At 49.2% G+C, this 15770-nt stretch overlaps 5 protein-coding genes across 5 annotated transcripts; 1 reads left to right on the forward strand and 4 right to left on the reverse strand.

Moving 5' to 3' along the window:
- Nucleotides 1-63: 63 nt before the first annotated feature.
- Nucleotides 64-2363, reverse strand: BP5553_03906 (uncharacterized protein; the record flags this gene model as incomplete). Its single annotated transcript, XM_032012529.1, has 6 exons — nt 64-436; nt 507-703; nt 1037-1057; nt 1676-1867; nt 1935-2069; nt 2163-2363. 6 exons carry the CDS (start codon nt 2361-2363, stop codon nt 64-66), a joined length of 1119 nt encoding a protein of 372 aa, XP_031872222.1.
- A 381-nt stretch (nt 2364-2744) lies between these two features.
- BP5553_03907 (putative hydroxyacylglutathione hydrolase) lies at nt 2745-4019 on the reverse strand (the record flags this gene model as incomplete). Its single annotated transcript, XM_032012530.1, has 10 exons — nt 2745-2772; nt 2834-2916; nt 2974-2994; nt 3046-3180; nt 3237-3328; nt 3387-3600; nt 3662-3695; nt 3749-3820; nt 3872-3959; nt 4016-4019. The coding sequence occupies 10 exons, from the start codon at nt 4017-4019 to the stop codon at nt 2745-2747; spliced, it is 771 nt and encodes a 256-aa protein (XP_031872223.1).
- A 4166-nt stretch (nt 4020-8185) lies between these two features.
- On the forward strand, nt 8186-9371 carry BP5553_03908 (putative Alpha-ketoglutarate-dependent sulfonate dioxygenase; the record flags this gene model as incomplete). Its single annotated transcript, XM_032012531.1, has 2 exons — nt 8186-9206; nt 9259-9371. 2 exons carry the CDS (start codon nt 8186-8188, stop codon nt 9369-9371), a joined length of 1134 nt encoding a protein of 377 aa, XP_031872224.1.
- A 568-nt stretch (nt 9372-9939) lies between these two features.
- BP5553_03909 (Aldo reductase) lies at nt 9940-11061 on the reverse strand (the record flags this gene model as incomplete). The annotated part of the gene is made up of 3 exons (XM_032012532.1): nt 9940-10500; nt 10593-10857; nt 10931-11061. 3 exons carry the CDS (start codon nt 11059-11061, stop codon nt 9940-9942), a joined length of 957 nt encoding a protein of 318 aa, XP_031872225.1.
- A 725-nt stretch (nt 11062-11786) lies between these two features.
- BP5553_03910 (Uncharacterized protein) lies at nt 11787-15467 on the reverse strand (the record flags this gene model as incomplete). Its single annotated transcript, XM_032012533.1, has 3 exons — nt 11787-14647; nt 14713-14789; nt 14992-15467. The coding sequence occupies 3 exons, from the start codon at nt 15465-15467 to the stop codon at nt 11787-11789; spliced, it is 3414 nt and encodes a 1137-aa protein (XP_031872226.1).
- Nucleotides 15468-15770: the final 303 nt, after the last annotated feature.

Consider the following 15770-nt stretch of genomic DNA (forward strand, 5'->3'; position numbering starts at 1 on the left):
TTGGTGACCACCGTAACCCTGATTTCCCAAACTCCAACGTTCGCCGACCAAACTCCCGTATGATTATCTCCACACTCCAGCCCGTCTCATAACTTCCTCAAACTCGGCCTTCTCTACGCCTTTTCCCACGCCAGCGCCCCCATTCGCCTCTATTATCATATCCCTCAGAAGCTCATCATCAACATCCTCCTTAAGAGCATTGGCAATACTTCTCAAGGTAGCTATCGTAATTTTGCCCTCTCCTCCGCTGCTTGTAAAAAGCTTGAACGCCTCATCGACTTCCTGTGTGTGCGAATCGGACGTACGATCGCGGGCATGGAACTTGAGCGCACAGATCGCAACAAAGGGCTCATATTCTGCAAACCCTTCCTCATCTGGGTCTAAAATGGAGATAAATTCTTCGAGTTCGTTTGGGGTAGGTACGATGTCTAATGCGCTACACGACAGTTCCGTTAGCTACTGAAGGCTCCTAACACAGAAAGAGATCGGAAGGAAGGCGGAAATACATCATAGCTCTCCGCACATCGCCAACCGGTATTATGCCTTCTTTCTCCCCTTTCTTTGGCTTAGAAAATAATGTAAATGCCTCGCGTATTTCGTTCTCTTCTACGCTCGTGATATTGTGCTCTTTTGCGAGCTTGGATTGTCGAGGCTTCGGCGCGGAAGGGGCCTCGGCCAGCGCCGGAGCGCGGCGTTTGGCTGGCTATTTCAAGATTATTAATCGCATCATTGTTATCAGTATCAGATTGAGCACACTTACCATTTCGCTCAGTAGACTTTGTGGTAGTCAAAATGCTGTTGAGCACCGCAAACCTGAAGACCTAGGAAAACGACGGCCGCGAGGCTGTACTCCATCTGCGGCACTACGTACTGGCGCTATCCGAAGTGGGGCCGACATGACGCTAAGCCTAGCCGAGGCGACGCGTCTACAAATCTCGCTCGCTGAAGTTTTCCTCCGTTTTTCCTTCTTCTCTTAGCATCTCACACAATGACCCAACAGATGGATGTCCGTCCTACGTGCTGTCTGACGTATTACCTGGTCGACAGCGACGGTTAACTGTTGTCATTGTTAGCTCAACGGTTTGTTGGTTTTTAGTCGAGCGAAATTGGAATTCGGGGAGGTGCGGGGGAGATTTGGAAACAGCTTCAAAATTTAAATGCTAGAGCCCGCCATAGTCTCAACCCAGAGCGAGCGAGTGTGGACAATGAAGCAAGAGAGACATCCGGTCGAGATTTTGATTCTTCGAGACCTTCCCTAGGGCACTGCCTGTCAAGCTCTTCACGAGTTTGACGTATGGTGCTTTTTGGAGACATATTTTTCAGCCGATTATGATTCGGAGTATATTATTTTATAAGTGCAATACATAAATGATGCAACTGTCTGCAGTCTATCCCGCATTCCTGACTGTTTTACTTTCCTCGGGCTTCTGTACTCCTCCTGGATACATCCAATACACTATCAAATAGTGCCTTCGAACGCCATCCTCCGCCCTTCCATTTTCCCACTCAAACGTTCCCTTTCCTAATATCTCTTTTATGCGCACTATCGATTCCATACCTTCGATCCCTATCCTTGAACTTCTCTAACGGTACCTACATCGTATTGATCAGCTTATCCTCTCACCCCAGACTTCCCCCATTATTGATACGCAAATCGGAGTCGAGGCACACCCACCTGTCCATCCTTAGTAGCGCTCATCATCAATTCCGGTTTTCCAAGTGGTAGCGTATCTCCCCGATCAACCTGCCAGAAATGATATGTTTTCCCCCATAATCCCTTCACCTCCTTCATCTCAGCTGTTTCTGCTTTCTCCCATAATGCCTCGGGGACGTTCGAGTTGGGCATTATGAGCATGCCACTACTGACCTGGTATCAAGTTAGCTTTAGACCTGATCCTCCTCGTACAATTGCTTCATAATCATCTGGTGCTTACTTCATAGTGATGATCATGCCACAGTTTCTTCTCTTCTTCATCGAGCGCGTCGTATAATCGCTGAGTGATCATATATTCCACGCCAATTAACCTCGCCGGGTTGCTGGGGGCGTTATATATGAGGCATTGCCTCACCTACTCACAAGGATGGTTATCAGCTTTGTAACAAAACAACTCAATCATACAGATCAAGTGGAGCTATAAGGCTTGGAAAAACATTGGCCGTACATCAGCACTCAGGTGCGTACAATAATGATTCGCCTCAACCGGCCGAGACATGTCGGAAGCATAGAGATGGAAGGCATTCAGATGTGCGCAGATTGCTTTGATGGGTCCGAACGATTGGGTCGCGGCGGCGCCAGTTTCGAGTACCTTATCCTTCGCTGTGGGCTCCGGTCCCGGGGCACCGTATGTAGTTTGCGAGGCCATGTTTGTTTTTAATGGTTTTTGTTCGGCTTGGGAAGATTAATTCAATTGGATTGAGAGTCGTTTGGGACATACCTTAAATTTAATTTAGTCGTATCAATCGGGGCTAACGTCATAGGTATGAAGTCATAGGTATATAGGTATGGTGTCACAATATCCGGAGAAGAAAGGCAACAAAATACCTAGGTGGCTGTATTTATTGTATTTATTCGGTTACCTTAGGTACCACGGCCTAAGTGCTTTGCTCAGACAACCAGCGCACAAAATATAATGTAAATACTCTCAAAGCCTGACAAGTGCCTTTGCCCGCTCCCACCAAATTCTCCTTTTGCAACAGTTTTTATTCTCTGTAATTCAAACATGTTTCCGACATGTGTTCATAGTTTACAGTTTTGTCTCAGTGGGAGGAGGTCTATCAAAGTCTTAGAATCTTTGAGCGGAGGTTTATAGAGATTTAAATTCTACTTACTCACTTGAAGTTATTCTTCAGCTCTCGAAGCTTGGCCATAACTTCGACGGGATCCGTCTTGGCTGTAGCTTTTTGTATTTCAGGATCCTATTTTGTGTCAGTCTCGAAACACAGCTTTGCAGCTAGAGGTATACCCACATTTACTCTCATAAACACGTTGTGTTTCTAATGCCTTGTTAGCAACGTGCCCTTTCCGGAAGAAATGGGAATGCCTACTTTCTCGTCCCCTATAGTAAATTTGCCTTGGGTCTCCTTGTTGTTGTCTGCGAACGCGGCTAATCTCTTAACGGGCTCGCTCGGCAGTATAGATAAAGCAAATTTAACATTGGCTTTAGTATATTCGTGGCCGGGCTTCTTTTATTAGCGAAGCGCATAGCCAAGTGATACAGGTGATACAGAAGACTCACATAGACTTTCGTGTCGTCAGGAACGGAAGCAAGGGTCTTGTTTAGGGCGGTATTCATCTCCTCAGCCGATCCCTCAAAAAATCTTCCGCAGCCTGAATGTTCGAAGAGCGTCAGGAAGGTAGGGAGAATATTTAGACAGGGTCAAAATACCTCCATGGAAAAGAGTGTCCCCTGTAAAGATTGCCCGCCCAGTGCTGTCCTCCATCAACCAACAAATGCTATCTTGTGTGTGGCATGGTGTATATATGGCCTTAACAGCTATTTCTCCGATATTGAAACCTCCACCATTCTTTGGAGTCTGGGTAACAGCTTCGCAGTCTTTCCCACCAATTATAGGCTTTCCTTGGAATTCGGGGTAGGCCAGCTGTAGTGAGCAATAATTAGCTGCAACTTCTGTAATATGGTCGGCAAAATATTTTGCTCACAAGTTTCTTGTTCCCTCCAGCATGGTCCCAATGACTAACTACAATCAGTGACCCTGATACCTAAGTCGCAGAATTGCATGGACACACTGATGGGTGTTAACAATAGCTGTCAAGTTGATATTGCCAGCATCAATATGCTTCTTCAGAACTGGTGCCACTCTGCTATTATATTAGCACATATCCCTTGTCCTTCTAGTTGGCATATCGCACTCCTCTGGATTTGCCGGATCGATGATTACGGCATCCTTCGACTTATCATCAATCACGAGATAGGCATAATTGTCACTCGTCCCCGTCCCTAACGAGTTTATTAGCGCTGAAATGTATAGATATAGGAGAGCAATAGCGGCCTACACATAGGAATCGACTGGATATGCATAGCGCGGGCAAGATGTTTGGAAGTAAGCTAAGATGATGTCAGCTTGCGTTCACGTCAATAGGAGCTTCAGAAGGTAGAGTACGGACACTGGCGGTAAGAGTTCGTAGATGTTGAGATACAATGGGTCTAGTAAGCGTTGAAAACCTCATTGATCCGGATCGCAACGCTTTGGTTTGTAAATGAAACCTCACAATGTGCTCATACAGTCTCGAGTTGTCGTCAAATATGTGGGGCGCGGGGCAGGGAGTGTGGAGTGATCACATGACTAGGCCAGTCAGGGATCAAGGCCCGTCCACTTTCCCATCTTGGGTTGCTCGAAGTGCCAAACATCAACTACCAAAGCGGCTGGACGAAGCAACGATACACTAGACTTCTCCAAATCCAACAGCGGCGGCTCAATAGGCCTTGATAGCATGCCCTAGGATTGCCCACGCTATGATCAGTACAGCCTTTAATATGGTATGGGCAAGGCAAGTCAAAAGTCTGCTAGCGCCTCTGTTTCACACATATCACCCACCAACAACCAATCCGTGGCACAGCGCTGTAGTTGGCCAATTCGCGAGGATCCGATGCGTGTTGAGCTACCATCTTGCTAAACAGCTCCCCGAAAGGTTACCTTTCTCTGGCCCTTTCAGCTGCGCCTAACCCTTATGCGAGTTGGAAACGATCAATAGGCTGATACGACGAACCGGAGCGAAGGGTCGCAGGACGTGGGGGTGTGAGGTACCGTGAGACCACTCAGGTTACGACTCTGTCATATTATTACCGCTACAGCTTGAGGCAGTTTTCATACCCAGGTACGACGACGTTTGGATTCTCATACCATTTCCCCCCAGTGATCTAGCGAACCATCTACGGGTTCTCTAGAAAATCTCGGAAATAACTGCTGCATTTGATTAGACAATAACAACAGCTTTCTTCCGTCAACTACACTTGCTCCGCGGGCCCATCGACATCTGTTGTTGGTAGCACTTCGACCTGCCAAAACGAATACGGAGCGAACGGCCCCGATAACCATCCAAAAAATGCCTGGGAACTTGTTTCGCGAATTATATTTTTGGTCAATCTCGGGCTCTTAAATATGTATCACTTGTTACCATGATCCCGCTCTGGTCATTTACCGCATGGATCTCCTCAGGCGGTGCTGCGCGCCCATAATAAGCCGCTTTCAGCCCATTTATTGTCCCACCGCTATGTAGTAGCAGTGGAAAAGTCGCACTAGCGTACATATCCTTCTATCTGTGGATGCGACAAGCGTTTTGCCATTGTTGATAGAATTCTTGAATTGGTAAATCAAAATTTGCGTTAAGAGCTACGAGACTATTGGGCCCGAATCCCAAGGTAGTTCAGTTGTCTTTCACGTACGAATTAATATTGCGAATCGAAATTTGGGACTCATTTTTCCTCCGAGAAAATCCAGGAGACGGTGCAACGTTGGTCCAATGTTGTTTGCTGGAACAGGTTGCGCTTTGATCCATGCAAGCACGGGAGCCCATGCAACGGCTTGCGGAAACAATTGCCAATACAACTCCATGTCCAGAAGTCGAGTCGAATTACAAATACTAGCCTAGGCAAAATCATCGGAGTGGTGTTAGCTAGCATTAATCGATGGCGAAGGATGCCAAGTTCGAATGATATTCGCTTTCTATTAGACACGAGCAAGACAACCCAAAGCCCTCAACAGGCATGCGATATAAACCTTTTATGGGGTCCCAAGGAGTGACGTACTTAGGACAAGCGGGGGCTGAACCGCCCGTTCTACTGCCGGTCAAGGGCCTGTTTCAGGGCTCGCTGAACCGAAGCTGAACCTTGGACAAAGCGAGATGAAAAGGTGATCCTCCGGGATACTACTTGTGCTGCACAACGTAGTCCGCCTTCGTCCAAAACTAGTCCGGGATCCCCCAGCATCGTCGTCCTTTCTGCAGGCCCTGCCGAGCCGATTCCGTGCTCCTTCGAAATTGGAAACTTCCTGAAAGATTCCAGAAGGGGGCTGCCACGTGTTGCCTGCGCGGAACCTGAACTTCGGGTTTGCTGCCGGGGTCGCTGCATGGGCGGTCTGCCTCGAGGGCTGATCGAGGCTCAGTCGAGTTACTTTAGAGACTTGCGAAACGTTGCACGAATCGCTGCAACGGTGCCACCAGATCCACTTACACCACTGAGAGGAGATTGTACCAAACTTCCGAGCCATACACATTACAGACGGTATCTCGGAGTGCTTCGGCGATTACGGGGTATGTGCGAAGTACTTGGTACTGGTACGTACTGGCACTGGTACATTGTCATTGAGTACTCGATACGAAGTGCTTCGTACGGAGCTCCGTTATAGGACCCGGCCGTGCAATCTTATCATGAGGCCATCTTACGCAACCCTCCGCATTGACATGTTTGCTCTTGCACGGGTCTGGGGACAATGTTGACAATCACAGGAGAACGAAGAAGCCGGTGTAGCCCCCGCTTCCCCGTTTCCCTCTGGATATGCGGGCTCACGGAAACTCCTCCGAAAGGGGTCAATCAACCACGCCCGGTGCTCTCCCTCGGGACTCGGGAGGCTACATAGGGCGCTCTCACCAGTTCGGGCGAACTTTTCTTCGTCTCTGACCGCCTCCAGCATCTCGGATTCCCGGGGCGTTATCGATAGGTCCATTACCGGCATGGTGCCTTGCCTCAGCCAGCCGGCGGGGCTCGTTTGCCCACCCAGCAGGGTCACCACTGAGTTGAGCCCCCCTTCGCAGCCCCAGATACGGAGTAATACCGGTTTTAATATCATTATTACGGTACGTCGTATGGAGTACCCTTTATCCTTTACCCTCCTTACTTCGTACCAGCAAAGCAATTCCATGCAGGCAGATGGCGCAAGAACAATCGTATCTCCCACGGGTGCGTGTGCCAAGACCACCTTCCTCCTTGTACCGGGTGCCCGTCCCCCAGACGGCGTAGCGGTGGAAGTACGAGAAATGGTCCACGAGAAATATACCCCAAAACATGTATGTACGTACAGGTGATCTGATAATATAAACTGAACGGTGATGAGCCCGTGGGCCAGCGGCTCGGGCTTGAACCAAACAATACGGGCCTACGGGTATAACCGCCGTCACCTGCCACAGATGGTACGTCGCAACCCCTTGAAAGAATACACATCCGGCGCGGGAGCGGAGCGGGAGGAGAATTAGCAGTTGGCCGTAGCTGGTATAGACTCGTGCTAGTACGGGATGGCCCATAGCACAGCTCCAGGAAGTATACAAGGAGTAAACAAGGGCTATACAAGGACTATACAAGCTGGACAAGGATGGACCGCCAGCGTGTGTGGCAGAAGGGGCTGCAAAGGGCCATGGTGTGGTCTTTGCCATAGCTACCTAATTACTAATATCTTATGCTCCCCCTAAGACCCCTTCCGAGTATTTGTGGTCCAAGTTATGGAGTTGGTTTCCTGCTTCGTGCTACGTCCTCGTCCTGCGCTTACTACGACGAGCTCCCCCTCTCTCCAACCGCAACCCCAACCCCAACGCCCACTCACTCACACACTCAGTCACTAGCAGGGCGTCCTTAGGCCTCGGGGACCTCTTGAGAGAGAACCACCCCATTCCAGTGTTTCCACCCCCTTCGTCCCCCCCCCACACTCGCCCCCGGACGGCCACCTGCCCCCCAAGTCCTATTCGTAGTGGCCCCCAGCATCAGCTTTAGCATCAGCATCAGCATCATCATCCGCAGAACATCAGCATCATGGGTAGCCTCACAACTCCCCCTGTTACACGGGCCAACAGGCCAACAAGCAGGTTATAAAGCGTTGGTGCCGTTCGTAGGGTCAGAACCCTGTAAACAAAGCCCGAGCCAGAGCCTCCCAAGTTATAACGAAGACGGGGCCTCTCAGGCACTTCCACCTTCTACTCCCTTTTCGCCGCTCATCACTCACCACCCACCACTCACCACTCACCATTTACCATATACCATTGACCATTTACCGTTCACCACTCACACTTTACCATTTATAACTCACCACTCGCTTTCACAACCTACAACTCAAAACCTCTCTCTCACCACTTCCGTCTCACCACTCCTCCATCCCTTGGACTTGGCTTCCACCAACTACCAGACTCTACCCACTGCTGTTCCCCCCACTACCACGAGGTTTCCCTCTCACTCTTAAGATGGCTCCCAGTCGGACAGGCGACTCCCCAATCCGGGACTACCCCATTCCACCACCAAAGGTCACTTACGATATCAATGTCCCCTATGTTCCGCCGTCGGGAGAGTATGAGCGCCGGATCCAGGACAGAACTGAATTTCCGGAATATTTGCCAGTATGGGAGGAAGGTACTTGGTTCGATGAGTGCCCTGTATCCGACTACGACGATCCGGCGCTTCGTGCAGACAAGACTAAGCCGCATCTTCTCACAGAAGGCGTAGAGGCTCGACCTATTACACCCAAAATGGGCACTATCTTGACTGGGGTCAAACTTGAGAATTTAGGCCCAGAAGCAAAGGACGAACTAGCCCTCCTAACTTCGGAGCGCAAGGTGGTTGTATTGCGGGAGCAGTCTGGATTCCTCCACTCAGGTCCCGCCTACCAGGTGGAGTTTATGGAGCACTTTGGCAAGCTGAGCCACCAGCCAGTGACTGGGGCGGTCAAAGGGTTCCCGCAATTCCACATCATCCATCGCGACGGCAACGGAGACGAGATTGCGAACTTCTTCAAGCACAAAACGACAAGTACGATCTGGCACCATGATGTGTCTTACGAGCGCCAACCCCCTGGTTATATTATGCTCGGCATCCTGGCCTGCCCGGACGTGGGTGGTGACACTGTCGTGGCCGACATGGCTGAAGCCTACAACCGTCTTTCTCCCGCTTTCCAAGGCATGGTCAACCAGATGCAAGCCGTCCACACCTCAGAGAAGCTGATCGCCCACGCAAGAGCAAACAAGGGCCTCATCCGGAGCGATCCAATTGACACCGTCCACCCCGTTATTCGTGTTCACCCTGTCACTGGCCAGCGAGCTATCTTCACCAATATGGAATGGCCCAAGAGTTACCTAGGTCTCAAGGAGGAAGAGGCACAAGTGGTCATAAAATATCTCATGGATCATGTACGCATGGGTCATGATTTCCAGGCAAGGGTACACTGGGAGAAGCACTCAGTGGTTATGTTTGATGGAAGGACTACTCTTCGTAGGTGTCCTCGTGCTACTTGTCCCCTTGAAGTTATTAACTATCTGTGTAGATACTGCAACAGTGGACTATGATCATGCTGAGCAAGCACGTCATCTTTTCCGGCTTGCTGCAATGACGGAAGTCCCAATATCAGTAGCAGAAGCTGAGAAGCGAGGCCTGTAAGAGATGACGATGGTGAATATCGAGGTGCCTCACCAATTCTCTTCATGTACATGCCGTATTACTTCTCATTTGATAAAGGCAGTAAAGCCTAGGCGTTACTGGTAAACGAATGAGCTACTGGCTTTTTGCGGTGTTCCGGCGTTAAGAGCGAATTGTTGCTTTATTAGATAGCGATATCATTGGGAGGGTCACATTAGACTCTAAATTATCAGCATATTTCATTTAGCTCCCGTACACAAAGTAGTGAGTGGCACTTGGCTGCTAGCGCGACCGTTTTTCATTGAGGCTATTATTATAGTAAACCCCGGAAGCCGTTGTATATGCCGTTGCATGTTCCAGCTGTTACCAACTGTTAATCAGAGTGAACAAAATCCCCCTAAGAGAATATTTGACGCTCTGCACGTGGGGCTTTACGTGCAAAAGGTAAGTGTATCTAGGGTAAAGTTAATAATCAGTGGGTTTCTAGACTGTAGCTCACTTTATATATCTGCTAGCTACGGCCCGTTCCGCAGATCACTGCACGCTCCTCTTCGACGTCTCTGTACAGAATCTGACACCTTATACCCAGCTAACAGTCCTCCCCGGCCCAGACATCATAGCCAAACATATCTCTCGGATTCACAAACCTTGTCACTCCCCTTCCCTCCACAACACTGTTCACAGCCTGGAACTCCTCATCAGAAAGGTCCAGAAGCCCGAAATTACTCCTAATCCTCTCTTCATTCGCACTCTTAGGCACCACAGCATATCCCCTCTTCACCCCCCAGGCGATAAGTACCTGAGCCACTGTGGACCCCTTTTGTTCAGCGATGGCTTTGAGTTTCGGATCATCGCTGACCCTTTCCCTCTTATTTTCCTTAACCTGACCCTGTGAACCGAGGGGCGAGTAGGCGACGGGTAGGATGCCATGCCCGAAACAGAAGTTGACGAGGCGTGTGTTGGGAAAATAGGGGTGGATCTCCACTTGGTTAATTGCGGGTGGGATCTCAGCGTAAGTGAGGAGTTTTTCGAGGAGGGGGATGGTCCAGTTCGAAACGCCGATGCTGCGAGCTTTGCCTAAGCGGTAGAGTTTCTCCATTGCCCGCCAGGTGGGACGGAGGTCTGATGTGAGGGAAGGCTTGAGGATATACTATGATTTCCTTTGTTAGCAGCGCGTCTTCTTTCTTCTGCTCAGGCTTGGAAAAGAGACGAGAGGAAGAAACCCAGAAATGTTATCCTTACTTTCTGATCATCTCCAAGCTTGACCTGATGGTCTTCCGTCTTCTCCACAGAGAACGGCCAATGAAGCAAATACGCATCCACATAATCCGTACCCAGCCTTTCCAAAGAGCTATTCAGGCTCCACTCAACATCATCCGGTTCCATAAGATGCGGCCAGACTTTCGTGGTGATGAAGATATCCTCCCGCTTGACTTTGGGATTTTGTGATAGCCATTGTTGAAGAGCAGATCCAACTTCATCTTCATTCTTGTAGCTTGATTCCCGTCTGTGAGAAAATGAATCTAGTAATAGAGGGAAATAACCTGACTTACTACCAAGCGCAATCTAAATGTCTATACCCAGTCTCAAGAGCAGCAAGAACAGCAGCGCGCATCTGACCTGGAACGTTCTCGCTAGAGAAGGTTCCAAAGCCCAATGCCGGCATTTGCACGCCATTGTGCAATTTAAGCATAGGTATGTCTTTGCCCATGATTGACTAAAAAAATGACCTCTCAAATGGATAAAGACAGAAGAGGTGAATAATCCGCAAGCATGAATAAAAGTCCTGCGCAGCCTTCTGCCGCCAGTTTAGTAGGCCGGGGACGGCCCCTCCCCCACCCTGTAGACGCACACGCACATGCACTACCAGGGAACGTGCGAAGTACGTACTAGTTCGAGAAGTGACAAGATTGTGGCAATTAGGGTAAACCTATAGGAATACTTCCCTCGCACTTTTCCTAGTTGGGGAGAGCTGTTTCTTTCACGAGGACCGGCAGTGACAAATGAGCCTTTCCGGTAAGCAATCTTAAGTGACAACTTTGCCTATGGTTTGCCAAGAACTGCCACCTAAAGACTGGTTTTTAAATTTTGATACATAGAGAAAGGCAGTGTAATTATCAGATAGGACATTCGATTTTAAAGGTTTATTCCACATAGTATAGGCTATTAACGTACCAGTTGTATTTTATGGCAGTTTGTTGAGCTTCTCGCGCATCTCCGTAAGGAAGCAAATGAGCATCACCTCTCACGGCACTTCAAAGGCCCCAGACCTCCAACAAATATAGGCTACTGATCAAAACATATCTACCGCAAAGTCCACTATTCTCGTAACCGTTTATATGCATGATCTAAGTTTACAATAATTCCGCTCATTTTGCAGTCCTTCCCCAAACTCCTTTTTCGACGCCCCTCTATGCAACATAATCCACCTGTATACTAACTAAGATCAAAACCAGCGCCAGAGTTAACAGCGTAGAGAAGTTTCTGCTTCAGTATGATTGGGTTTGAATATCTTGGGAGCTTTAGCAAATTGACGCATGTACTTGTGCTAGGTAATCGCTCCTCGTCGCTTCCGGCATCGCGAATGCTGAATCTCGGGTTCAATTGTGAGAACCCCAATAGTGGTGCCCTTGGGGTCGATGTTACGTATTTCAAGACTTTTCGACGCTCTTCATCGTCCAGCTCTTTCATAACCTGCCAGAACATTTGGACAGTGGTATGTTCGAGATCATCGTCGCCAATCTGATAGATTCCACCGTAAATAGTGTTCCTCCTTAGGTCATCCACATCAATTTCTGACGAGTCTCCTCCCACAAGTGTCTGAAGTTCGGATTGATTGAACATCGATAGCCAGGACGGCTTGATGATTTCACCAAGGCCCTTTAGAAAGGCTTGCGTCTGCTGGTAAGGCTGAACTTGCAAGCGATGTCGTGCAACATACGACACGTAGAGAGGACGATTCTCATTAGTGACCGGGGTATTTGACCCATTAGGCATGAGCTCCCTCGTGATTGTTTGTGTGGGTTCGCCTGGTAAAGAGACTGTATCCGTAATAGTGAAATCAAGACCGAAATCTTCCACGTTGTCGGGGTAATTCTTCAGTTTCAATAGACCTTGATATAGGCCTTCGTCGAGATCCCGAAGATCGTTGATATTGGCACGATATCCCGACTCAGACCCAGTAGCCCCTGAACTAGCCCATTTAAGGAGGAAGAACCCGGCGAAGCCAATGTCGATTAGAATGCCTTCGTAAAGGCACTTTCCGACTACACGGCCAAGAAATTCGTAGCGTCTGAGTATCTCCCTGATAGTTTCCCGCCACGCAGCTGACGATTCAGTCATGCCGACCTGTCTCATATATTCCCGTCGCTCATCAAGTACAGAAGGATTCGGGTATAATAGGTTCTGATCGTTGGCAACGAACCAGTTCAGGCCATCCTGCGGACGAAACGCCTCACTCGTAACACTTGTAAGAAATTCTTTGGTAACGCCGCCTCCATCAATACCAGCTTCAACCGTGTCAAATTGGTCTACAAAGGTTATTTGGATCGGTTCTTTCAGGCCTTCACCAAGGTCGTAAAACTGCTCATAGGCATCTTCGAAAACCTGATCTCTTCGAATCTTCGCATGATGTCGACCAAGAAGCTCGTTTCCTCCCAATCTATTATGCCTGGATGGCATGTGCGATTGTTGGATGATGGACATGCGCCATATGTCAGGATCCACATTCCCATCTCGCCTACGAGTTTGATCGAGAAGAACGAACTGTCGAAAAATTTGGACGCGGGTCTCGAAGGGGATAACAAAGGGCATGTTTTGTAACACCTCAAGTCTTGGACCAACCGCAGCAAGAATTTTCTTCCGGGCAGTCTTATGTTGTTGCCTTCTCAAATTCTCGATTTGAACAGCCCGCCTCGGCCTTGACATGCCTACGAGGCCCAAGTCATGCCTGCTTCCAAGGTCCTCTTCAATGTCGGCATCTTCGTCATCTTCTCCCTCTTCTCTAACTTCATGCTGCCTTTCCTCTTCCATAACAACCGCCGGAATGAATCCTTCCATGTCGAATCGAGATATCATGAGCCAATGGCCACTTGGTAAAAATCGGCGTCTCGAATCTCGTTCGTAAAGCATGCGCATAACACCAGTGACTATCGTTCTTACGTAGTTAAATGTCATGCCAGCAATACCCGCAAACGGTCGACTGGTGACAGGTTTCGCAACTTGTTCGACTTGGGGCGAAGAAAACCTGGAGGAACTGGCGGTTCCAAAATATGTTCCAAGCCCGCCTTCCATGCTTTGCTGGTCGCCATCAGATAACTCGCCTGCGTTGTAATACATCGTAAATGCCAAGTTCTTTAGGAAAATTGTGAGGTACTTGACGGCCTGAATCGGAAGCGCACTCGCACGAATTCGGGAGATCGGCCCAGTGACTTCACCAAATCCAGGATCATTGCCACCTAGGAATTCTTCGTCATCTGTAAATCTGAGCACAAATGTGTATAGCTCGAGAAATAGCAATATGGTCCGCCATTCTCGGTCTTTAATTGACTCGGTTGATGCCGGGGATACCGATCGAGCTTGTGTCTGGGACCGCAGAGTGGGTAACGCGGCTTTCGAGTCAGCCTTGATGGCGGAGAAAATATCTGTCTTGCTCATAGATTGCCAAAAGAATTTCAAGGCAGGAATTTGGGCGCCGGCGGAAGTGGTCATGGATCCAAGGTACAGCCACATCCGAATTTCGTCGCCTCGGCGCGGAAATATCCTCAGCAGAGTGAGTGCATAACTTGCAAGTAAGCTCGCATCTTCTTCCCCAGCTGCAGAAGCTTTTGCGTAGTCGATATTGAACTTCGCCAGTAGGCCTGTAATGCTAGATTGGTTGACTAGAGATAACAGCTCCTCCTTCACGAAATGTGGTAACGGTGGTATGTTATCTGTCTCTACCTCATCGCTATCAGCAGATTGCTGCAAGACATCGGGATCCGTAGCATCAATACGGCCCACGATGTCGGCCGATGAGTTTGATAATTGAATCGATAAGGCTCTTAGGAAATCCGGTTCTTGACTATCTCGATGCTGAAGCCGGTGAAGAGAGATGAAGTTAGCAAGGAGCCAAAGTTTACTCTCATTCTGCACTTGGATAGCCACGTCCGAAGAGAATCCGCGAACCAAGGCGATCGAGACGAGCCGGATATCTATGATACCTGCCAATTGCTCCAACCCTCCCAACGCGGCTGCTAAGTTGGGAGTTGTTAGGAAATAGAATGCAAAAGCTGCATGTGCATCAAAGTTTGCTTCATCTAGAAGGCAGTCAGCGCCACTGGTGATGAATAGGGTTCAATTAAGCTACCAGAAGGTGACTTACCGTGACTATCCAGCCCAGAGCGCCCCTCCAACGGAATTTTTATTGCGGTCAACACCAAGTCCTTATCCACATGCGCCCTTGAAGCGTTAGAGCAGAGGCAAGATAGAAAGGTATAGTACGGCCGAGCCATTTGTTCGAAACATCGTGGATTTCGGTCAACGACTGCATTGAGCAGTTGCAGCAGAGTGGATGAACATTGAGGCAGTGAACTACGTACGAAGTTTAGTATTCATCAGATAAAAAACTTGATGGGTTTAGAAATAGAACTGGTGAACGTACCTCTGTAGAGCGCTAAGAGTAACAGTTGCTAATCGAGGAAGCAGTGGCTGGATTGCCGGAAGCTCTAAGAATGTATCATAGCCCACATGGGGTATCCTCTGGCTCATAATAATTAATCGATCAATGTCGTCTCTCCGTCGCTGGTTGAAAAAGTGCAGTATAAGTTGTAGCTGCTCAACCAATACGCCTTCACCATCCTGTGGTCTTGCATTGGTCTCGTCCCAAGCACTTCGCCGCGAGTCTGCCAGCTCTTTCCTCACCCTGTGGCCTCGCCATGTCCTCTGTATCCGTTTCGAGGCATTGAGGCGGTCTCGTTCTTGCTGGCGCTGTTGCCTCTCCTGCTGGGCATTCGCAACGGTCTTCTGGGTGCCGGAAGCAGATGGCGACCACGAAGTTGCTGCAAAGGGATTGAGATTCTGGCCCGAGAGATTGACTTGACGTGGGCGACGAGAGCTGCCACTGAAAGACTGAAACATGTCGAGCCGGCGCCCTCCCGTTGTGTCGCCACCGTCTCTTCTCTGCCTAGGTAGCTATCACCTATCTTCCACGAGACATCAGATCGAGATCCGCGGGGAGGTGCCGAAGCTAGGAGCACGCTGTCGTGGCAACTGCTTGAGAAACTGCTTTGGTTTGGTTTGCTCAGCTCTGGTCAGCTCGGGTGCAAGCAGAGAAGATTGGGATGCAGCTGTACGAGTGATTGTTCAGTCGTTATTCAGTCGTAATCGGTAGGCAGCCTGATGGGATGGTGGAGTATCGCGGTGCACATGGCTGTTGATCCA

The sequence above is a fragment of the Venustampulla echinocandica genome (assembly GCF_003357145.1).
Source record: "Venustampulla echinocandica strain BP 5553 chromosome Unknown scaffold_1, whole genome shotgun sequence".
Taxonomy (NCBI): Eukaryota; Fungi; Ascomycota; class Leotiomycetes; order Helotiales; family Pleuroascaceae; genus Venustampulla; species Venustampulla echinocandica.